At 46.1% G+C, this 24988-nt stretch overlaps 1 protein-coding gene across 2 annotated transcripts; it reads right to left on the bottom strand.

Moving 5' to 3' along the window:
• Positions 1 to 401: 401 nt before the first annotated feature.
• Positions 402 to 24377, bottom strand: LOC142817353 (uncharacterized). 2 transcript variants are annotated; one of them, XM_075894381.1, is made up of 5 exons: positions 23660 to 24377; positions 21559 to 21698; positions 7146 to 7213; positions 4664 to 4744; positions 402 to 807 (listed from the first exon to the last, which is right to left on the bottom strand). In XM_075894381.1, the coding sequence occupies exons 1-5, from the start codon at positions 23777 to 23779 to the stop codon at positions 671 to 673; spliced, it is 546 nt and encodes a 181-aa protein (XP_075750496.1). In that variant the 5' UTR covers positions 23780 to 24377; the 3' UTR covers positions 402 to 670. The 2 variants fall into 2 exon arrangements, with proteins under 2 accessions (XP_075750496.1, XP_075750497.1); XM_075894382.1 differs by lacking the exon at positions 4664 to 4744.
• Positions 24378 to 24988: the final 611 nt, after the last annotated feature.

The raw sequence follows: 24988 nt of genomic DNA, 5'->3' as shown, positions 1-24988 counted from the left end.
ATTAATAAACAGCCCCTTTCAACGTCTACCAGTCTCTTTCAAACGTAACAATATGTTAAGGCACTTACAGCTTTGACTTTACGGCTTCTATACAGCCACTGCATGAACTATAAAGTCATTCAGTAATATCACAACAGTTTTGGGGCTCCTTGGCCAAACGATGGCGGTTGCGCTTATAAAAGCAATACATCATCACAAACTTGTTTTGACCACAAGAAATTCGGAAATAGTGATACCTTCAGCTACTACAATGACATGTTTTCTTTTGAATCGAGGTTTCACATTTATTTAGAGGGCAAATTTTTACATTTGTTATGCCCTTTTCCGTTCTGAGAGTTATATTTAGGAGCAGTGATGTCCTTGAAAAATATTCGAATATAAGGATGAAAATGTTCGCATAATATTCATTCCGACAGTGTGTAAAATCTGAGGGATTGTATATTAATGAAATAAATTTGCTTCGTTTCAGAACCTCTTTCATAATCTTTACTGAACACTCTTCTGTGAGACGAACTATGACAGAAAAACAATGCGGCATTTTCAGCGTTTCTTCAGCTAGCTGAAAGTCATATGTGTCTTTAGAGCCTCACGAATAGGCATAATGAAATGCGTTAAGTTTTATTCGTTTATTTATTCATTGCATCACCCGTTGATTAAAATGTTATGACACCTAATAATCACCTTCTCCATCCCAGCAAAGGTCTCTGCTGTGCTGTTGAGCCGTCACACCACACGTATCTTCGTAATAGTCGATGCAGCGCTGAGGAACTGAATCCTTCACTTCTCTTCTTGCGCAGAGTAGACACACTAGAAAAAGGTAAACATGCAATCATCAGTCGTGCAAAAATTGTTCTATCTTGAACGATCATTAATTAAACCTGAAGATGCTTTATTTACCATTTAACAGAGCATATTATTATTTAGCGTAATGTGGTTAGAGGGCACTTAAAAATCCACACAGTCGTTATTGCGGCTGCCTGCTTCTGTCAGAGCATTGCAAAGTAATATGCAAGAGTGGCGATGTGGGCTTGTTGGCGATACATTTGAAAGAAATTTATCTAGCGCGAGGCGAAAAAATGAACACAGGAAGATATAGACTGAGAGGACAGAGCGCTACTAGCAACAACATGTTTATTTTCGAACTCCAAGCCGCTTTTAAGCCATAGTCTTCAGGCGAGCAAGCAGATAAACACGTTTATTCAGATAAATGCACGACAGTGTCATCTACATACAAGCAAAAACGGTAAATAGGACAACAAAAAACTTCACAGCTAAAATCACGTATCGCTGCGTACGCAGAAACACCAGTTCCTTGGGTGACAAAGCAATTGAAGGCTTGCTGATACATACATCCCCAAGAGCATCAATTAGTTCGGCTTCTTTGATCAACCGAGTCATCTCATCCCTATGCCGACCAACAATGAATGTACTCTGAAACAAAGTCCGGCACCCATACGCGTGAATGTGAAGAGCGAGAGAACCTTCTGGTGGCAGTTTATCCGCCTTGCAGTTGTGTTCTCTCAATCGCTCATTCACACACCTACTGGTTTGGCCGACATATTTTTACCACATGTGAACAGAATAAGATAAATGACGAACGAAATGCTCTCCACAAATCAAGATGCACGGCCATAATTTCATATGTTCACTAGCTGTCACATAACCTAAAGAAAGTGGCACTTCGGGATAATATTAGGGTGCTGCTATTTTTAGTACGTGATAAACTTGAGAAATTGTGTGTGCTCACGAATCCGTCACGTGGGGAAAGGGTGTTGTGCACAAAAAGGCATACACACAAATTTGTGGACTGCATTTCGTTCGTCATTTCGTTCTTCAAATGCCAAATATTGGGCGGAATATAAATTTCCCATCTACTGTCTGAAAAGAAATTACATCCATTCATTGTTCGATAAAGCACACATTGAAAACACAAAAGAAGGAAGCAGGGCAACCACTGGTCTAGCAACTCATAATTTATTTGAAAGAATATATTATATATATATATGTGCAAACTTGCCCACCACTCAGTTCTACTAAGGCGGTCCATTGTAAAAAAGTATTAGCTCAGGTTTTATCAGAAAACACAAGAAGATAAATCTACGAAACACACTTCACAAGAACCACCGGTTTATTGGCTGATCCCTCATATAATGGGTACAAGCCAAACATATAGGAACAAGCAAGTAAACTCCACGTTTATTTCATATCGTGGTTTTGGGACGTTAAACCCCAAAAATCAATCAATCATTAATTAAACTTCACGTTTATTGTGGCTGCGGTAAATGAAGTGCGGGTTTGGGCTAATCATGTACGCATCATAAACATGAGTGAGCCAAATGTTTGTCATTATAAAGAAGTAATTCTCGTTGGCTATGGTATTTCTAGAACGCTGTGCAGAATAAAGCGGAGCAATGGTGTGCCATGTTGAGGCATAATTTAACTGTTCCCATATTGCATCTCACGGTGAACATCTGCGCAAGATAGCCACACTTACACATTTGCCCGCATGATCCCGCTTTGGTAGGCAGCCTTGCCAAAATCACTAACAACTGGCTTGCAGTTTGGAGGATAGGTTTCCGAATAAATCAATAAAGCTAAATACCGGCAACAATAGAAAGAATTTCCATATTTTTACAAGGCATCCACGCAGGTACTGTAAAAAAATGCCAGCTACTCTTGTTTTGTGGCTGAGGCTAATGTGAAGCATTAAACAAAACATACCACCACAACCCGAATCTTGCGCACATCTATGCTGCAAAGTCTCGGGGGCAGTGCTTCACATATATATGCATTGGGCTGCGCAGCGCTGGTGATAGCGTACGGCGCGTATCGCTACTAAAACGCATACAATGTCACCAATGATACATATCGATTCCCGTTTATTCCGTCTCTGAATAAGTAATTTCGAAAAGTAATTGTCGCCCCACCACGGTGCTTTAGTGGCTAAGGTACTCGGCTGCTGACCCCCAGGTTGTGCGATCAAATTCCGACTGCGGCAGCTGCATTTCCGACGAAGGCGGAAATGTTGTAGGCCCATATGCTCAGATTTGGGCGCACATGAAAGAATCCCAAGTGGTCAAAATTTGTGGAGCCCTCCACTACGGCATCTCTCATATTCATATGAGGATATTAAGACGTTAAACCCCACGTATGAATCAATCAAAAGGAAATGTGTATCAGAATTGCTAAGGCCACAAAATATTTCAATTTTTTCTGATTCTGCAGTGAGATAAACTTCCTATGAATAATGGAGTCGTTGTTGGTCTCGTGGCAAACATCTACGCCCACTATGTAACCTACTTCACGACTGCTTTTAGATGCGAGAAATTTTATGGTCAAGTTCAATTCGGTGTGCGGGCTCGCCACCCTTACTGCACACGTGAGTCTCCTCCCCTCTCTGTGCTCACCTCGAAATGCCAATGCAGGCAGCATCTGCTGAATATTTTCTTGATTAAAAAAACTGCTCTCGCTGCACAACCGTTCGCTGGCAAACCTTTATATATCGGCACTACATCTCAACATCCAAGTTAGTGGGGAATTTCTCCTGTGTGTTGTCGAATAATGAAATTACGCTGCGCCTTCGTTAAATAAATGTTGACTAGGGATCTCTGTGTCGAATTGAGATCGGCCATCTCTCTTTGCCCGCTTACAGCGATTAGCATGTACCAGAAAAAAAATACTGGTTCACTACTGCAGGCTTTTAGCCTCCCCAGCCTTTTCTCCTGCGCGACGCCGGGATGAGAGCCTGCGTCAACGCCGCCGCCAGTGTAAAAGTTAGTGCCCACTGCTTCACATAAACGTATGGTTCCTTGTAGCAGGATATTGTGTATTTTTTATCAACGCAATTGCGTTAAAGAGCTTGTTTCGCAGAAAACCTGTCGTTGGCGTCGGCCCCGTTGGTTGTGAGCGAAAAACTGTCTGTGCGTCTGTGACCGAAAAATCAAGTTGCCGATTAGCCAAGGGAGGCCGCTACTTATCCATGCGTTCACACGCGATCACACTGACAAAGCCGCGCATTCGAAGAAAAAAAAGTGCTCAAGGTCACGAGGCGCCGTAGTTTCTTTGCTCTGCCACCCCTGCCTGCTTAGCTTCCAGCGCTTTCGTCGGGACGAGAGAAGAGATAATGCAAGTGCAGCATGCGACAAACCTTTGTAACTCCACTCGCACTGGAAGGATTTCTGAAATTTCTGCGGCGTTGAATTCGTGAGGCAATAAGCTTTCTAATGAATTCACTTCATGGTTACTTGAAAAAGTGTCTCAGGGCCCATTTATTGAGTTTTGTTCGAGAGGTGTCACGACGAAAACTAACAGCGCGCGCTGGTCCAATCTGCTCTGTGCGTGTTTGTGTGCGTACGTGTGCATGTAACAAAACATATGAATAAGTATGCACTTAGCGGTTGAAGGGTGCACTGTTGGCCGGATTTTGCTATCGCGTTCAACTCTTAAAGGCGAAGCTTCGGTGTCCCCCAATTTTTGTTCGAGCGACGGCAGCACTGTCTTATAAAAATTGAGCGCAACCATGGTAATTACTCTAGCAGGTTCGTGCTCCCAACTGAGTATCTTGCGCCCTCCTTAATAATGTTAATTTGCCTGGGCCGAATATAGAACAGCAAACAATATAGGGTTCACAAAACGTTCGAGTGTTCCTCATTAGTGCTCTTACCATGCCCATCGTACTCTAAATCCGCAATAGCACAGTCCTTGTAGTCCGTGTAGTAAAGGATGCCCTCTCTTTGCGTCAAATCTGTGAAATTACAAATATGCATTTCACACCCAACTCTACTACAAAATAAGCTGGCTGTCAGTATATCAAACAGAGTTTTGTGAGAGACCCACAAAAGCAGCGAAAACTTGGTTAAGTTTCACTAATTTGAAACAAAGTTAATGCGGTATATAGTCGCTTTAAACGCAGGCTTCTTCAGTTGCAGAGGTCATCTTAAAAAAATCAACGTTGCGATACCGATGAAATGTTTTGCCGCAGCATTACGCAACTATTACTACGCAGAACAAGGCAAAATACGTTTTACCTTTCTAAACAGAAATGTAGTTGTGTTTTTCAAGTGCCATATTCTCCAATTTCGCTACTAGTGTATCTACTAATAGACCTATTAAGGCGAATGCCACAGATGTCTCTCGAAATGCAATAAGTGACCATCGGCGCTCACTAGTGAAACCTGTAATAGACGTGCAGGAATATTTCAAAAGAGGGTGGGGGCGAATCTATACATTAACCAAGAACAAGATGGCCATCGCCTTGAAGACCCCTTAGGTGAGAGCATTAGGAATCCTGTAAGATTCAATAGTAATTAAGGTCTCATTGCCATGAAAGCATGAAGAACTTGGATCCTATCTTTCAAAATAAGGTCATGAAACGAAGCTGCTGCTGAAAAAAAAAACGGGAAGATTACTTGAGCTTCCTTGCCTCGCCTAAGTGGTCTAGAGAATAAGGTACTCGGCTGCTGACCCGCAGGTCGCGGGATCGAATCTCGGCGGTGGCTGCTTCATTCTCGATAGAGGCGAAAATGCTGTAAGCTCGTGTGCTCAGCTTTCGGTGCGCGTTAAACAACCCCAGGTGGTCAAAATCTCCGGAGCCCTCCACTGCGGCGTCTCTCATAATCATATGGTGGTTTTGGGACGTTAAACGAAACATATCAAAAGATCAATACTTGAGCTTTCTTGAAAAGCAGGAGGCGTGACTTCTCAATGCCCACTTGAACACTGCCGCAATCGAAAAACTAAACCTGTGTTTCTTGCATGGCGAACCAGGTTTTCAAGGGTGGATAATAATATGGTAAAAGTCATCCCTTCATGATTTTGTTTTTATTTATAGGATGCAAGAAGATTGTCTCATAAGGTACTTTACAAACTCACTAAGTTGAGCCTTGAAATAGTACGAAAAATGTATAAAGGTGGTGCATCACTGAATGGTTCAAATAAAAATATTGTAGGGGGTTATGTCGTTAAAACTATGCGGTTAGGATACATCAACCACCCTCACTTTGCGACAAGCTTTTGAAATAGGGTACATTCAAGAGGCTCAGTTTTCCTCACTTACAATTACACGAAAAACGTAAAAGCTAAACATTTGCATAAAGGTATAAACAAATATTTTTTTGAGTTTAGGAAGTCCGAGAAATATTCAAAGTGATTCAAACCTTGATCACTGTTATACATGATAAAAACAGTATGAAAACACTTCCTCTCAAACCCCCCCTTTTTCAATTGTAATACGAAGTCAATAAGTTGTCTTTCGATGTGGTTGCAGGCAAAAAATAAATGGGACTCTGTGTGTAAACTATCTTATCAATTTGATGATTTTTTAGCAATCACGTAACCATCAATAACGCAATGCTTCATGTGAAGGCTATCAAAACAGCATTCGCAAAGCAAGTACAGCACATTTCTACTCAATGAAACCCTTAAATATTATAATGGAATGCTGAGTGACGTGTTTCGAAGAAACAAAATCTATCAGAACTTTCTCGTAGGTATGGACACACGCAGGGTTCATAATTCCGAAAGTGATACAAATAGACGAATAAATATGGTGGAATACCGTCTTTTTGCATTGGTTGGTTTCTTTAGTTTACTTCTGCAAGTTGATTTTGTGTCGCTTCGTAGACCGACAGTGAGGGAAAACTATATTTTTCTCCTAATAACGAAATCAATTATAACGATAAAAAAGCACCACTCTTGTTACGTGAGGACGAGTGGAAAATACACCTTTAGGTTCCCGTATGAGCTCATTATGATTTCACATACGTAGACAATGCACGCCAGGGCAGACGCATATATTGCTTGGCACAAATCAACTGCACTCTGTTGTGTGAGAAGTGGTGCTTGGCGTGGAAAATCGCAGCATAATGAATGACCCGATGACCAAACTGTGCGAAAATACAAGCAGCGATGTTAGAATGACAACGAAGTTCTCATATCTCGGCGCGATTATTCTAAATGAAACATTCAGCTTGAGTTTTTTCTCTAATAAGGAATATGTGAGATTAAGGCATGAGGACAATGGGATTTAAAAGTATTATTTTATCCTTGTTGCTTGTACATTGTTTTACATTATTTTTCATTGAACATGAGGTAAATATTTAATTACTGTGCACATCGGTTTTTGAACATAAAATTGAACATCTTACCTTCCCCTACCGTAAACCTCATTGTTCCGGGTTTTTCAGCTGTTTTAACCTTGAACGGGATCTCAAGGCTGTTAGGAAAAAACGTTATACATTGAGTGCGTGTCAATATAGTGAAAACGCGTTACGAATATTGCATAAACATTAAGTCGCAGTGTGGTGATGACTGACAGAGCACTGATTAACATGTATAGCAGGAACTTCGAGCATGATATGCGAGTATTTATTAGTATGTGCTCACTTAAGAAGTAAGATCTCTAAGAGCTTTGTAGAATGCGGTTGAGTATAACTTTTTATTGCTCTACTTTGTTTCTTTGACATGCGACAGCATTACAGTGTTTAAAAGCGACCAGAAACTGCTAAACAAGTGGAAATGAAGTTATTACATGTAGGTGCATTCCAGCTTTGCAGAATTAAACTTTTTTTGTAGGCACCCTTGTAGCACTCCGTCGTTCTATGCCGTCTGGATCGAAGGTCATTGTTCTTACTAATACTATTAGCTAACCTCCCGGTCCTTCCTTTTTCAATCTTCCTTAGCTGTCCGTTTGCCTGGGCCCTAGAGTCATAGTTGGTAAAGCAGCAGGTGCGTGCTTACCGAACACATGTTTACTGCAGGACCGTGATGCTCGAGCTAGGCAGGCCCCTCTACGGAGAGACTTGCATGGGCGCAATTGTTCGCAGTTCTTCCGTTACAAACTCACCACTATCGCGAGGTGTGCCTATATACCTTTTCGTGTCATCTCTCTGCACAGGTTTTATGTCTGGCACGAATAAAATGGGTAGACGTGTATGAGACTAAATGTATGGCAAGTGTATTGGCAGTATTTGAGGGCATCACTGCGAAAACCACACCTGTATTACGACAAGTTACAAGCCTAATTCATAAGATAGAGTTTTAAAAAAAGATGCCAATAATGACCATACTCATAACCACCATCATTATCCGCAAGATAGGAATGGTGCACAAGTGCGGGATTGAGAATTGCAAAAAAGTCGGCATAATCAACATTCTCTGCAATGTTACGTTGAGCGTGCTTATTTCTCTTGAGTAAATATCTGCTGACTATATACAGTCACATCATATCGACCACTCATGCAATATGACATTAGCGATGACCCCTACATGGTAGAGCTATCTTGCGCCGGGGTTGAGAAATATAGTTTTTAGGAGAAACAGATGTTTTATGCCGCCGTCAATGTACCACCGGGGTTAAAAAATATGCCGACGGACTCCATCACAATGTGCCCTAATTCATGTTCTTTACTAGGCTGGAGTGCATCAGGCTACTTTTGTGAATTTACTGGTTTGGGTGGCTTGAATGAATAGGTTTTGAAGCAACGAACCTGTCCACAATTCACGATGCGAAAGTCGTACTTCACTTTGCAAAGTGCCCCAATAGGCAGATTTTTACTGTGTATTGATTAAGTACAATTTTTTTGTTAGTACAGATGCCCGTGCAAAAAAAGCAAACTTAGACCATCGTCTGCGAAAGGGAACCATGTGTAGATACGAAGCAGCGGGCGCTAACACACACTGGTGGAGACGTTGACGCTAGCATTCGTCAAGCGAATGGCAAGTGAACACTCACTAGACCGAATTTTGAACGCGCGATTTGGTGCCTACACTTACGGTGTGGCCAGTGAACGGTTGTGCAGCGCGAGCAGTTGTTTTTTTTTTACTAGCAGACGCAGGGTGGTGGGGGAGATGATTCTTTAGGGAACAAAAGGCGGAAAGGTAAGTAAATGAGATGTGGAGTGCACAATAACTGTCTTTCATGTGAAGATACCTCAAATGATATTGTTACGAAAGAAAAACACCGTATCGACGAGGCTGTGGATGAAATATATTCCAGACCAGCAGCAGCAGTGGCGTGACCGGTAGACTAGACACCGAGAGGAGATTACTCTTCGTCTTCCTCGTCAGGCACACACGCGCGTCGCCACCTAGAATCTCACTTTGCATGCATGTAGCATACTCCTCGGCGGCAGAAGTGCCGTCTCGGCGCATCTAAATGTCAACGTCACAAGGAGAGTGGTAGGGCTTCAAGCGCGCAACATGTACAATATCGGTAGCCTGTCGGGCACACGAAGGCGATGAGGCGACAGGACCAATTTCATATTCACAGGAGTAACCACACGAAAGACTCGGTATGGACCTGTGTAGCAAGCAAGCAGTTTTTCTGACAAGCCAACTTAACGGGTCGGGGACCAGAGCAGGACCAAGGAACCGGGCGGAAAGTGTACGTCGCGGTGTCGTTGGTCATACAGACGCCGTTGTTACTCTTGAGAGGTCAGAAGACGAGTACGGGGGATTTTGCGGCGTGAGCGGCCCAAGTGATAGCGTCCATGGCATATTCACTGGTCGGTACCGCAGGGGACTGTATGACGGTGTCTAGAGGCAATCTTGGTTCTCGGCCAAACAAAAAAAAAGGAAGAGTAACCAGCAGTGTGATAGCGCGAAGAATGATAGGCAAATGTGACGTACGGCAACGCAAGATCCCAGTTGGTGTGGTTAGTAGAAATATACTTAGCGAGCATGTCTGTAAGAGTTCCATTTAGACGCTCCGTGGGTCCATTGTTTTGCGGATGGTATGACGTAGTCAGCTTGTGTCTAGTTTGACAGGACTGCAAGAATTCGGCTATCACCTTCGACAAAAAGGTGCGGCCGCGGTTTGTAAGCAGCTGCCGTGGGCTTCCGTGCTGCAAAATTACGTCCTTGAGGAGGAAGTCAGCGACATCTGTGGCGCAGCTTGTTGGAAGAGCTCGTGCGATGGCATAACGCGTGGCGTAGTCGGTAACCACAGCTATCCACTTGTTACCCGAGGAAGACAAGGGGAAAGGGCCATGTAGGTCCAAGCCAACGCGAAAAAATGGTTCCGACGGTACGTCAAGTAATTGAAGGCATCCGGCGGGAAGTGTCGATGGCGTTTTGTGGCACTGACATTTCTCACAAGCCTCAACGTATCTTCTGACTAAGCGTGCAAGCCCTGGTCAGAAGAAGCGTCGGCGTATTCGGTCGTATGTGCGTGAGACACCCAGGTGACCGGCAGTCGGAAGGTCTCTAAGTTCATTTAGAACTTCCGAGCGAAGGTGTTTCGGAATGACACGCGGAAGGGCCGGTACATCCGGCTCGACATTTTGGCGGTATAATACACCATCGTGGAGCGCGAATGAGCGATGGGACTGATTGCAAGATGGTGATTCGAGGCGCTCAATGATAACACGCAAGGAAACATCACGGTGCTGCTCGTCACCGAATCATGTCACAAGCGAAAGAGAAAAGACGCAAGGGCCGGTGTTGGTGTCAAGTATAGTGCTCGACTCAGCAACCGGGTAGCGGTACAGACAGTCTACGTCCTGATGTAGGTGTCCGAACTTGTACGTCACCGTGTAGGTATACTCTTGCAGTCGCAGAGCCCAGCGCCCGAGCCCGCCAGCAGGATCCTTCAGTGACGTAAGCCAACATAGCGCATGATGGTCATTTACTACAGAGAAATTTGTACTATATAAATATGGGCGGAACTTTAAAACTGCCCAAACAAGAGCGAAACACTCACGCTCTCTGATGGAATAGTTGCGCTCAGCAGCTGCGAGGACGCGGCTAGCGTAGGCGACCACTTGGTCGTGTCCCCGTTGCAGTTGGGCTAGGACGGCTCCAATCCCGTGACCACTAGCATCGGTTCGGACTTTTGTCGGAGCGGATGGGTCCAAGTGAGCCAATATAGGTGGAGTCGTCAGAAGCGTGATTAGATGAGAAAAAGCAGCAGCTTGGTCGGTACCCCAAGTAAACGTGACGTCTTTCTTCAGAAGTTCAGTGAGAGGTCGAGCGATGGTTGCGAAACCTTTCACAAACCTTCTAAAGTAGGAACAAAGTCCTACATATATCTGGACGTCTTTAACTGACCGGAGTACAGGAAAACTGGTGACTGCACGACTTTTCTCCGGATCCGGGTGCACACCAGATGCGTCGACAAGGTGACCCAACACTTGCATTTGCCGGCGTCCGAAGTGGCACTTCGACGAGTTTAATTGAAGGCCTGCAGTGCGGAATATGTCGAGAATAGTCGACAGACGCTGAAGGTGGGTCTCCAATATTAGGGTATGTACAACAACATTGTCAAGATAACAGAGACATGTTGACCATTTGAACCCTTGTAGCAGAGAGTCTATCATGCGCTCCAGCGTGGCTGGGGCGTTGCATAGCCCAAACGGCATAACCTTGAACTCATATAGGCCGTCTGGAGTTACGAATGCAGTCTTCTCCTGGTCTTTTTCGTCGACAGCAATCTGCCAGTAGCCAGAACGTAGGTCTATTGAAGAAAAATATCGGGCGCCGTGGAGACAATCGAGAGCGTCGTCGATGCGGGGTAAAGGGTAAACGTACTTTTCATGATTCTATTGAGATGGTGGTAATCCACGCAGAAGCGTCACGTGCCATCTTTTATTTTAACGAGCACAACGGGGGACGCCCAAGGGCTCGAAGAGGGTTCAATGATTCCCTTGGCTAACATCTTGGTAACTTCTTGTTGAATTACTTTACGCTCGGTGGCAGACACCCGGTATTGTCGCCGAAGAATGGGATGAGAATCACCTGTGTTAATGCGGTGCTTGAGGAGTGAAGTTTGGCCGAGTGGACGGCTGTCTATGTCGAATATGTCGCGGTATGAACCCAGAAGGCTGCAGAGTGCGGCTGACTTCTCTGGTTTGAGGTCCGGGGCGATCATGGAGCGTAAGGTTGCATTCAGGCACGTGGCATCCTGTGAGTGACGTGGGTGATAGGCACATACGTCTGCCGCAAAACAAGTGACGTGGTCGTCAATTAAGGGTCTTAGCGTGGCGACGGATATTCCTTGAGGTAGCACTTGTTTTATAAAACCGAAATTTATAACAGGTAAATATGTTCGGTTAGAGGCCATGGTTACGACAGAGTGAGGGACAGTAATGTCACGCGCCAGGAGAACATCAGGAATAGGCGACACGATATAATCACCGTCAGGGCACGGGAGAGGGTGTTGACAATTCAACGAATGTGAGAGCTTTAGGGTGTATCCAGAAGAAGTCAGGGGTGCACAGGCTGTTCGGGAGCTCTGGGTGACAATTCAGGAGAAGAGGAAGTTCTAAACAGAGAGTGCCGGCGGAACAGTCAATCAGGGCAGAATGCGTCGATAAGAAGTTCATCTCGAAGATGACGTCATGAGGGCAACTGTCGAGCACGGTAAATAAAACAGGAACATGGCGGCCGGCAAGGCTAATACGAGTGGTACACATTCCAACGACGGCTACAGTTCCACCATTGGCGACATGGACGGTTTGTGTTGCGGCAGCCGTGAGTACGTTTTCGAGGTGGCGACACAGACGAGCACACAGACGAGACACCTGAGCTCCAGTGTCAACTAAAGCCGTCAAAGAAAGACCGTCCACATGCACTTCCAGCAAGTTCTCATTAGTACGTAGCGTCAACGGAGGATTTGGATCAGTCGCACTTGATGCAGCACTGCCTCCAGGAGCTGCATAATCTAGTTTTCCATCCGAGAAGATCTATAGTTAAACGGCGGTGGATAGCGGTGGGGTTGGGGTGACGAAGAACGGCAGCGTTGCGGTGACGATGAACGCGTGGTAGAGCGGCTGTTAGGTGCATCGGGAGCAGGATACTCACGGCTGGGCGAATGCCGACGGGGGTCCGTGTATGGCCGAGGAGAAGAAGAAAATTGGCTCCAACGAGGGGACGTCCAAGTGCTGCGGCAGTAGCGGGAGACATTGCCAACTCGGTGACAGTGGAAGCAGATTGTCTTGTCGTCTGCTGTTCTTCACTCCGTCGGATTGCGGGATCTGGGCAGAGTGTATGGGTCGTGGCGTGGCGCATTTATTAGCATAGGTCTGTAGTCCGGTTGGGAGACAGAGCAGGCGACAGGAAAACCAAGGTTAGCAATTTCTTGCCAACGACTGCCTGAATAACTGACACCGCCGGAGTTGTTTGCACGGTGCCCTGGTCGAGTGGAAGTGCATGAAACGGCGCCGGAGGGGCCGCCTCAAGCTCGCGCCGAACGATGCGTGTGACATTCTTGTACAAGGGTGGTGCGACACCGAGATCGGTACAGGTTGACGTGACAGCCCTGTTAGAGAGCCGTGAAAATTGAGGCTGAACTCGGTGGTTTTTGGCCATTTCGAAGCGGCGGCATTCCTTAATTATGATTTCGATGGTCGTGACGTTGTTGTACACGAGCAAGTTGAAAGTGTGGTCCGCGATGCCTTATAGTATATGGCCCACCTTGTCGTTCTCGGTCATTTGCTCGTCCACTTTGCCGCACATCGCTAGCACGTCCTGTATATACGAGACATACGACTCGGTTGATGACTGTACTCGGGGGGCAAGTTCTTGTCGTGCGGCCATTTGTCGACCGAATGGGTCCCCAAAAATGTCATGTAGTCGGACCTTGAAGATGTCCCAGCTGGTGAGCTCGACCTCATGAGCGTCTAACCATACACGCGGGTTGCCATCCAAGCAAAAGATTACGTTGGCGAGCATCATGGTTGGGTCCCATCGGTGAGACAGGTTAACGCGCTCGTACATGCGGAACCAGTAGTCGACGCCAAGACCAGGCTGGGCGGAGAACGTACCGGGATCACGGGAGTGGGACTTCGCAAGGTAGATAGTAGCTGGCGCTCCAGGTGATGGTGGTGAGGGGGGGTTATCATTAGAATCCATGGCCGGAGGCTGGACGGTGCGGCCACTGCGAAGCTTCGTGGTGAGGACGGGGAACGTTCCACCTCTACCAAATATGTTACGGAAGAGAGACGCCGTAGCGATGAGGCTGTGGATGAAATATAGCTCAAACCAGCAGCAGCAGTGGCGTGACCGGTAGACTAGACACCGAGCGGAGATTACCCTTCGTCTTCCGCGTCAGGCACACACGCGCGTCGCCCCCTAGAATCTCAATTTGCATGCATGTAACAATATACTCACAAGGGAACGGGGAATGAAGAGACAGTTAGAGTAAAGAAAACAAAGTAGGCTAAAAGGGTAAAAAGGTAGGGGGAGGTGAAATCAAGGAGGGGAAAAAACAATAAACTGGAATGATGGGAGGAGGACACGCTTCACTGTGGCGAGCGGCTTATAAAAGTCACTCGGCCAAGCAGGTGTCCTCAAGAAATTTTAGTAAGGCCGCAAGGGCGAACGGTGATGGTCCTCATAGCCGGTAGCGTGTAGGAGGTCCTGCAGGGTCGAACATGGTAGTCTGACGAGACGGTATCTCTTCACGAGCCGCTTGTGCGCTTCACCGAGAGCAGGACACTCGCACAAGAGGTGGGACAGTGTTTCCACCGCGCCACAGTTAGCGCAGGTCGGAGACCTCGCGCCGTGCAGACGATGCCTCCGTTCAGCTGGCCACATAGACCCGATCTTCAGGGCTAGAAGGAGCCCTCGTTCACGGCGGGTGAAACCAGTCGCTGGCATGGGAGGAGGGGGGCGTCCGGCGGCAACCCAACGTAGGTATGCTCGCGCGTTAGCGACCGGCGAAGGCTGTTGCGGACCCAGTCAGAAGAGCTTGCGCAGTCGGTTAGCGGGGTCCCGGTGGAGTGTGCTTGTCTAGCAAGTTCGTCTAGCCTCGTTCCCCGCGATGCCGACATGTCCACGGAGCAACTAGAGCACGAGATCACAGCCGCGCTCTTGAAGGGCCAGTAAGTAGGCTGCGTGCAACGCGCTGAGCCAGAAGCGGGCTACATTCCTCTCTCGCGAACAGACTGATGGCAGGTTTTGAGTCGAAGAATATTGCTGCGCTCTTGACGACTGCCAACTCGCGTAGGAGGTCGGCGTCCAACAAAAGCATGACTAGCTCAGCTGTTGTCAAACATGCGCATTACCGCAAGCGGCACTTTCGCTTATTGCCAAGCTCAAGGGCAATGCAGGTGGCCGCAGCAGATCCATCCCGCAGGACGGACCCCTCAGTTAAAACTTGCGTCCTTCCGGCCAGGTACCCGTACATTCGCGCCACAGCCTCCTGCGTCATGACACTGAGCGGGATGTGGCGCTTCGATCAGACTCCCGGCTAGTGCTGATTCACTCGAAGGGGCGCTCGCCGGTGAGGTGGTGGCCAGCGCGAAGGGCGCGCGGGGTCGTCGGCCACAACGCGATCGTAGACGTGCAGGAGTTGGCCGACACGGGAAATCGGCACAGCACGTAACCGCGCAAGCAGGGGGCCAGCATCGGGTGCCCGGTGGAGACGCTCTAAGTGGCGCAGAGCGCACAGGTCTGCCGTGAGCAATGAGGGTTACGTGCGAGCTTCTGCGAGTGTCTCGGCCACACGACAGCTATGAGGTATTCCGTGACACATGCGGATGGCGTGGTCGCGCTCTTGGTTTATGAGTTGCCGCTGTGGTGCTTGCAGTTTGCAGATCGCCAGCGCTTAGGGCACTGTAGATGGAGCCATCGCCTCGTATGTAGTGCCGGCGAAGACAGCAGGGCAGCCGTTGCCACGGGCGAGTAGAGAGCGCAAAACCGATTCCACGTGACGCATCGTCTGGCTTACGCGCGACACCGCCGAAACCGTTGGAGGCGATTGTCTATTGTGAGACTGAGGTAGAGTGACCTGAGTTAGCGGACATCGCTGCGCCAAGCTATCGGCACGCCATCTAGCTCAAGCCACGGGAGAATTCATCAGGCCTCAGCACGAGGGTGAGTGATGAAGGTCTTGGTTTTCGGCATTGTGAGAGCGATGCTTCTACCGAAGGTGACCACACAATGGAGGGCCTCCTACATACAGGTGCGCACTGCTGAGACGCTGTCTACATCGGCCTTGTGAGGTGAGAGAAGGATAGGGGAGCGAAAGTTTTGCGGTGTTTTCCTGGGCTGGCAAGAGACGCGATTATGCGACACAGGAGGCGAGACGCGAGCATAATCAGTGGGAGTGCACGGAGAGACACCGTTAGAAAAGCTAGTTAAAGAGCTGTTTCGCATCTAAAAACACCGCGTGACATGCCACACCCTAAAATTTGACATGCCACACCCTAAAAAGACAAAATTTTTTGGCCGGGTGTGCTGCCTCGGCAGCGCGGTTATTAAGGAGGTGGCTGTGCAGTGACGCATGTTTTGCTAAAGGTCGCCCGAGTTGGTATCGCTGTGTCTGTTTATGCCTGCCTTGACACGTCGCGAGAGAAGCGTAAAGTTTCTACGGCCGGCCAAGTCCTTTACCATTATGCAAGAGGGGCAGGTTTTTTATGTATCTTTTAATATGACTTAATATAGTAACAAAAACGGTGTGGACAAGTGCATGCTCACAAACCACATGCGCACACAACAATTTTTCGCAGCTTTCTTTCGTCATATAACGCTCACGTACAAAAAAATGATTGATCTCACGTACAGTGGGAATCGATGATATGCGAAACACGGAAGAGAAATGTTGATATGTCACTTTAAAATCAGCACAACGTTACGTGGTGGAGGTATATGATGCTGTACATGACTTCCGTGTAATGATTATCATGTTGGGTTGTGTCGTTTACTTTCATTATCCATTCACGTCACGTGACACCAAATAAGTATATGTGGAGCTAGCCAAACAGCCGCGAGCACGCTATGAAGGTGGTATGTTGTCATGTTCTTACATGACACGTGTGTCAAGAGTATTATGTTTGCACCAGTCATGTATTTTGTCATCCATTGACGTCATGTAGCACCAAATTTGGTGTATGTGGAGCTAACGAAACAGCCGCGAGCGCATCATAAAGGGCCCAATATACTCCAATGTAGCGTTGACGAGCGCGCACGCTGGGCACAGTGAAGCTACGTTGGTAAAACACGAGAACTCTATAGTCTGACGCCAGGCGTTACCAGCGTCCGTCGGCGTGGCCCGACGACAACCGGCGCGAAATGCGACATGCTGCATGTCGCGTCGATGCGTTACCCGCAAACACTGCGTCTCCCTGTTCTCGCGACGGAAGGGTGCTGGACGTGCTGATGCGTCAAAGCAACGCAGCCCGGCGTGCGCCTGCGAGTAGAGAAACGAGAAATGAGGAAGGCAGGGAGATTAACCAGATGCTAGTATCCGGTATGCTACCCTACACGGGGGTTGGGGAATAGGGGGTTGAAAGAGAAAGGGAGAGTAAAAAATCAATAAGAGAAAAACACCGACACACACGCACACACAAAATCAGTCCACTCAGAGGCGTTCCGACAGGCCAGTAGTTCGTAAGAAGCCCAGTAGCGCTTGCACGGCTTTCTTCTGTGACGATGAGTCGTGACGATGGCGCAGTATACTTTCTTCTGACAGCGGCTGGTCATCTAACCTGTTTAGTTTATTAGAAAGTTGTTGTCTTTCCAGGTTGTATTTCGGGCAGTCACACAGGATATGTCGAATTGTTTCTTCATCTCCGCAGTGTGCACAGTTGGCAGTGTCGGCCATACCTATGCGGAACGCGTACGCACGGGTAAACGTGACTTCCAACCATAGTCTGCACAGAGCAGTAGCGTCGCCTCGTCGAATTTTCGTTGGAAGCTGCATGCTTAACGTTGGATCAAGGGATCGTAATCTTGCATGCGTAAAGAGAGGCTCATTCCAAAGAGCCAGGGAGCGTTGGCGAGCAGGCATGCGGAGCCTCCTAGCAGCGTCCGTCCTTGAGAGAGGTATTGACTGGTCGTTGTCTTCTGTATGGGCTGAACGGGCAGCTTGATCGGCTCGTTCATTACCGATAATTCCAGAGTGGCTTGGCAACCACTGAAATATAACGTGGTGCCCTTTCTCTGTTATATGGTGTAGCATTTCTGCTGTTTCAAATACCAACTGCTCGTGTGGACCATGGCGCAGACTTGACAGAAGTGACTGCAGTGCCGGCATGCAGTCGAAGAAACTCGTCCACCGTTGCGTGCTCTGGTCGTTAATGAAACGCAGCGCAGCGCGAAGCGCTGCAAGCTCTGCTGCCGTTGTTGTGGTTGCATGAGCTATCCTAAATTTGATGGTTGTGGCGTGCGTTGGAATAACGACCGCCGCTGTTGAGCCTGCGAGTAAATGACAGCACCGGCACCTGACGTGGCAATGCCGGCGTGACGCGACGAAATGAGCGCTGACGAGAACGCGCACCGCGTCACGTCGAAGTGTATTGGCGCCTTGACTGTGGCATGTGGTCATGTCCTCACATGACACGCATCTCATGATTATCATGTTTGCACCAGTCACATACCTTCGTCATCCATTCAAGTCCCGTAAAACCAAACTTGGTATAGGTGAAACTAGCGAAACGGCCCCCAGTACATCATAAGCAAGGCATGTAGTCATGTTGTGACATGACACGCATGACATGATTTTAGGGGCGAATCTCCTTATGGCGTGGCTTGTGCGTCCCTCGTAGAACGTAACCACCAGTGGCATATATCCGAAATAGCGGTCCTTACGCTTTTGACCTCCAAGGTGGTTCTGGTGAGGTATTTCTTCTGTGCGTTGTTCAACAATAATAGATAGTGCTCAATGCACATGTTAATGGCTGCTAAGGAGGAATGAGAGACAGGAGCACTCGGCCTTTAGGTAACGCGCACGCTGCGATCCCCATTAGCAGCTATTGGCTTGTACATTGAGCACGATCTGACAAGAAAGGGTTGCTAGGTCATACTCGCTGGGTGTAAACTCCTTGGTTTTAGAAAGGTTTAGCGAGCGTTGGGCCGCATAGCCATGAATACAGTGAACTAGTATATACCATGAACTCGAGGTAGTTAAAGGTGGGAAGTAAACCCGAAGCGCAAGCCGTAAGAAAGTGTGCATGTGCCACCTCCCGTTTAGTCCTTGAAATGTCCGCTGGATGGCGGTGCTTCTATATGGAGATTATATGATGAAAAGATGCGAGATGGTGGTACTTGGAGTGCTGAATAGATGGACGAACGGACACACAGACAGATGCATGGATGGACGCATGAACGGACGCAGGCGTGGATGCATGGACGAATGCAAGGACGGACGCATGAACAGACGCACGCACGGATGGGCGGATGGACGCAAGGATGGTTACACAGACGTATGCAGGAACGGACGGAAGCAACAACGAATGGACGGACGAATGCTTCGCCCCACTCTCCATCATTCACTCCGTGGATATGCTGCCATTTTTTACATGCGGAGCTTCTAATACTCGAGGCTTGTAGTGCGGCGCCGTCCGCAAGCTTCCTCCTCCTTCTTCCACCATCTGTGCATCCCTTCCTCCTCTACACACCGCGCGCGCTTCACTCCTCCACCATCTGTGCACCCTTCCTCCTCTACACAGCGCGTGCGCTTCTCCTCTTCATGAACATTCGCTAGCTGTATAATGTAGCGCGCATGCGCCGTCACGCTTCGAGAACATCGGCAGCTGACGCGCGCGCATGCGCCGTCGCGCTTCGAGAACATCGGCAGCTGACGCGCGCGTATGCGCCGTTGCGCTTCTCCCCCTTCTCGAACATTCGAGAGCTGACAGTGCATGCGCCGTCGCGCTGTATATATACTCAAGGTCGGCGCTCGCTCGCTCAGTTGCCACTCGTCGGTTGGTTTGTACGGCGCGTCGACGTCCACGCGGTGAAATGAATTCCAACGAATCCACAAACACAGTGATCGACGTCCCTTCGACCAGCGCCGCCCTTTCGCATACGTGTGTACGTGTTCACTCATTTACCACCCCCTCCTACAACCACGTTAACCAATTTAGCCATCGACCCAAGTAAGTCGCAATTTAACACCCCATTTCACAACCACGTTAACCAATTTAGCCATCGACCCAAGTAAGTCGCACTTTAACACCCCGTTAACCAATTATATGCTCCGCATCCTCCTCAGTGTTCCCCCGAGGGAAGCTGCGGGCAATTTTTTTTTTACGTTAGGGTCAGTCACTTGTGTTCACCATGCAATCATACCATACCGTACCAGTTTTAGGACATGCCATATGAAGAAAACCACCACAAGAGCGGCAGGACCATGAAATGTAAATCATGACATTCATTACGTACATATAAACATTTTCATGTTATGACTAGTCAAATGTGTTCGTGATGCAGTCATTTATGCCATACGAAGTTTGGTATTGATACCATTATCGAAATGGCCGGGAGAGCTAAAAATCGTAGGCGGATAGATAGATAGATAGATAGATAGATAGATAGATAGATAGATAGATAGATAGATAGATAGATAGATAGATAGATAGATAGATAGATAGATAGATAGATAGATAGATAGATAGACAGACAGACAGACAGACAGACAGACAGACAAACAGACAGACAGACAGATAGATAGATAGATAGATAGATAGATAGATAGATAGATAGATAGATAGATAGATAGATAGATAGATAGATAGATAGATAGATAGATAGATAGATAGATAGATAGATAGATAGATAGATAGATAGATAGATAGATAGATAGATAGACAGACAGACAGACAGACAGACAGACAGACAGTCAGACAGACAGACAGACAGACAGACAGACAGACAGACAGACAGATAGATAGATAGATAGATAGATAGATAGATAGATAGATAGATAGATAGATAGATAGATAGATAGATAGATAGATAGATAGATAGATAGATAGATAGATAGATAGATAGATAGATAGATAGATAGATAGATAGATAGATAGATAGATAGATAGATAGATAGATACGCTCAAAGTTGCCAAATTTCGCTAAAAATGATTCGCATTTAAAACGTGGTCGTTGCACTCGATAGCTGAAGTTATGGCCGGCTCCACATAGAATTTGGCGGAGAACTTTTAGCAGGCATCTGCAGTAAGCAGGAGAACACTAATAATAAATATGAAGTGACAAACTGTCTCACTGAACACTTTTCAAACATATGTACAATTTTCTCGATCACATTTTGCCTATCTTCGTTTCCTCCAAGGTTATTGAAATAATCATGCTTAATTAGGTAGCCAAACGAAAAACAAGTATAGTGCGACCAACTTCAGACGATAGTAATCAACGTAGATTTGGTAACAACGTCTCAGAATGCATTGGCATACATTTCGAGCGGGTCTAAATACAGCTGGAACACCTGGTACACTTAGGCGCAGTGGTTTTTTTGCCACATGTTGGCAAACCTCAATATGACGTGACGGAAACACATGCGACACGATAAAATACTTTTAAATTGGCTTCAATAGAGTTACATGAAAAAAATCTCTCATTAATCCGCAGCAGTTGCAGTTCTTCTGTTCTTACTACGAACCTTGAATATTACAGGAGCTATTTGGACGTGTCGAGTTCAATGAGTTTGCATCCACTGATTCCGAATTTCTATTAGTTTAGCGCTTCTTGCGCGCCGAGGAGGACAAGATAGTTTCAGAAAAAGGGAGGTCACTATAATTTGTTTCATCGTTACATGTGTTACATGTATTTTTCGTGTTCACAATCATTCATTTCTGTACCGTACAGTGTGCATTATTTACTTACCCAAGCGAAGGGAAGTTCCAGAGATAAGTCGTTGTCTTCTCCTTGGAATCAATCTCAAGTTGCTTAGCCGAGAGACAAGAAAACTTTGTGGTGTTTGGTGCAAAGGAGATGCCTACTGCGTATGGAAAACTAGCGAACACCTGCAGTAGATTTAGAAAATATGACGCGCACCAGGCGGAATCACCACAGCTATTTTTCGTAGAAGGCTGTGTAGAAACGAATGATAATACTAATAAATCATTCGAAGCAGCGCACTTTTTTATCCACATATCATATTAGCACGCCGCTTTTAGAAAGTTCGAATACGAACTTTGAATTATGTACAAAATGAGTTAAGCTTGACTGGACATTTACTTTTTTAAGCTGACCACACCCTTAAGACTTTAATGTCGACCAGGTAGTGCAGGGAGACATTGATTAAAATGGAATGAAAGACATGCAAATATAGTCGCCTCACGCTATCGCTCATACTCTCATAGGAGAATATCCGCATCTGTATATTTTTTCCAAATGCACCATATTGAAGATCTTGAAACAAAAACACTTGAAGGACGCCTAAACTTTACCTCCAAATAGAACATGATGACGCGAGTGAGCACTACTTTCATCGCCATCAACGTCGCTGTTTTTTTTTTGTTTTTGCTTCTAGGCAGATACTCACAGCACCGCATGTAAATTAGCGTCTATGAGTGCTGCACTAGGCTTTCTTTTTATTTGAAGTAAACAAAAATAAACGAAGGAGCTGTCGCTGCTATTCGAAGAAGGCTATCTCTTTCCACTTGGTCGTTATGACATAAGAATTAGGAGTCTTGTGAACATTATCTTGATGCCCACTAAAAATTCACAGAATGCGTAAGATTTAACACAGAATCATTACTCATAAATTTGTGAAGTAGCGAAATACGCATTAGATTTTTGCAAAGCAATATGCGCCGACGCAGGTACCCACTTTATTGATACTGTTGTTCATGTATACTGTTCAATATAGCTGACTTGTTGATAATAGCTAGGCATCTAAACCACTAAATCATTGTACAATTCACATCTTGTACAGCTGGCATGGCTACGCTTCTACCCCGAATACCATATCTGTAAAGCAATTGTTTGCTCTGAATGAAGCCTATACATGTTTTTAGAAGCAGCTGTAAGCGATGTTATGGCTGTGTCAATAGAAAACAAAAACTGTCCGTCCCTCTGAGGTAAAATGTTTGACTGCCTTGTGGAGTGTCGATGTTTGATGTAGACTAAAACACCTGAATGTCATTCTTGGTGTCTCTTGGAACTTTGCACTCACTGACAACGTCACAAATGCCGACACCCTTTTTTCGCGACGTAGGTTGTTTAATTACTGCAAAGATGATATCTATAGCTCATTTAGTTATATAGCTCTGCATTGACCTACTGTCGTCAGTACAATTATTACCTTTTTTCAATAAAGAATGAATCAAAAATTTTTAACATGTGTGCAGAAAGCTTGCCATTTTTACAAGAGCTATGCACTGGGAGCTTGCTTAGTAATTGTTATGAACTTGACGTGCCTGATTATTGCCACTTTGGAAGACGGCACGACAAATTCATTTCAGCCTTTGTGTCAGTCTGAATCAGTGGAGAGCCAAGAGAGAGAGAAGTTCGTGAATAACGTACTTTTTTTGAAGACGAAGATGGAGTTTATTCAAGAGGTGAACGCTGGGTGTCATTGTATACAGCACAAAGGCTACTGTGCTCGACCGTTGATATGAAATTGGCGGATTCAATCCTGGTAGCAGTGGTCGCTTTCGACGGAGTTAAATTATGAAAGGTTCGCGTTTTTCGATTTGTTCAGATGCACAATAAGAACACTACGTGATTTAGGTTTTCCATTCACTGCACTATTGAATTCTTCATAATCACATGAATGTTCTGGAGGTAGTATATAATACTAAAAAGATGAAAGTTTCAAATCGAGTTGGGCTTCAGCTTCACGAATCAACAAAATTGTTAATTTGATGCTTCTGCAGTTACAAAAAACCCTGGGTGGACACTAAAATGTAAAAAAAAATATCTCACCTGCCAAAATGCTTTTTTTTTCTCAGGAGCTTTATCTAAGCGTGCAAGTGCTCACCTTATATGTGTCTGCAGTCATTCTCGGAAGTTTCTGGGGTCCCCCTGGAAAGTGCAGAGCTTCAAATGCCAATGGAACGGCCAACGCAGCCAGCCAAGTAAGCAGTGGGACCCGCCTCATCGCACAGATCTACGCACACAGTTACTGTTCGTGGATGCCTTCAAAATGTACAAGGCAGTTGCAAGCCACTTTTCGAGTGCGCCACACCGGAAAATCGTTTCCAGTGATTGTAACGTGTATATCCGCTGACTCTTTGCAGCTTCCACTCCATAATAAGCCTGAAGTAGCCGTTCAGTTCATGACCATATTAGTCTGTCTAAACGTTCCCGAGCCTGTCGTTTCTAGGAAGGATCGAGGACAGATGTTTTTATTCGTACTACGAATCCCCTAAAAAGGACTATAGCAGGGAGAAAGTAAATACAATACATAATATATAGAGCAAAAAAATAAGACAGTATGCTAAGGGGTATGCTTGTCAGATGTCAAAAGCTTTTTCCCACAGCTGTGGATGAGAGAAGAGGACTGATTTACAATTTCATTACAAAAAATTTTCAGTGGCATTAGTTTAGAACTGCGAGCCTTTTCATCTGACATTTCTGGACATTGTTTAAGCATCTGCTGCAAAAGCCGGGTTGTTCGTGACTTTACTCACTTAACTAAGTACACGATTTTGTCCCTGTAAAGCTCAAAAGACCTGCTTGATAATATTTCCAATTATTAGGTTGGTTACAAGTATTACAGATACCACTCGTATTGTCATTATGGAGTTCTTACTCGTTCCTTTTGGTCCATTCGGCTACATTGCCAAGGAAAGTGTAAGCATTCAGAGCCCTCTAGATAGGCTAATGATCAGATCTATATCTCCTGGAATATAGTACACGAGGGCACCATGTCAATATCGAGTAAGCTCAATTATATATAACCTGAAAATTGAATAATCATTGTTCGCTCCAAATTGCAGCAACCGATGTTCATATAGAAGACGAACATTTGTTATGAACCGAAATATCAAAGCTCTATTCTCATAGAGAATCGGTGATCGGTGCACACAGCAGAGCTGGTCAACGCTTCCTTGAGTTTATTCAAAAGTAAGTTTCTGGTACCTCATGTCATCTCAAGGCATCATTGTTCCAGATGGTGTTACTTCGTTACACTGGGCCGATGTACAGCCCGCATGCTTGTTTATTACAGCGAAAGCTGTTATGATATCGAAACTCGGGTCACGTGGAGCGGCGTAGTTGTCCGCCGCTACCACCACTGGTGTCCGTAGCCACATTGCACGAAATTTGAAAAAAAAACCTAGTACCATTAGCACTGTGCGGTTGAACC

Source organism: Rhipicephalus microplus, chromosome 5, assembly GCF_043290135.1.
Source record: "Rhipicephalus microplus isolate Deutch F79 chromosome 5, USDA_Rmic, whole genome shotgun sequence".
Lineage (NCBI taxonomy): Eukaryota > Metazoa > Arthropoda > Arachnida > Ixodida > Ixodidae > Rhipicephalus > Rhipicephalus microplus.
The sequence above is the reverse complement of the archived record's forward strand: the minus strand, read 5'-3'. Positions and strand labels throughout refer to the sequence as shown.

What these genes read in the sequence shown, in the direction of transcription:
- LOC142817353 (XM_075894381.1), bottom strand. Translation starts at nt 23,779, where the DNA reads ATGAGGCGGGTCCCACTGCTTACTTGGCTGGCTGCGTTGGCCGTTCCA. An exon ending in TGGAACTTCCCTTCGCTTGG is followed by an intron (nt 7,214 to 21,558) that starts GTAAGTAAATAA and finishes TTTTCCTAACAG; the next exon opens with CCTTGAGATCCCGTTCAAGG. An exon ending in GAGGTTTACGGTAGGGGAAG is followed by an intron (nt 4,745 to 7,145) that starts GTAAGATGTTCA and finishes GTAATTTCACAG; the next exon opens with ATTTGACGCAAAGAGAGGGC.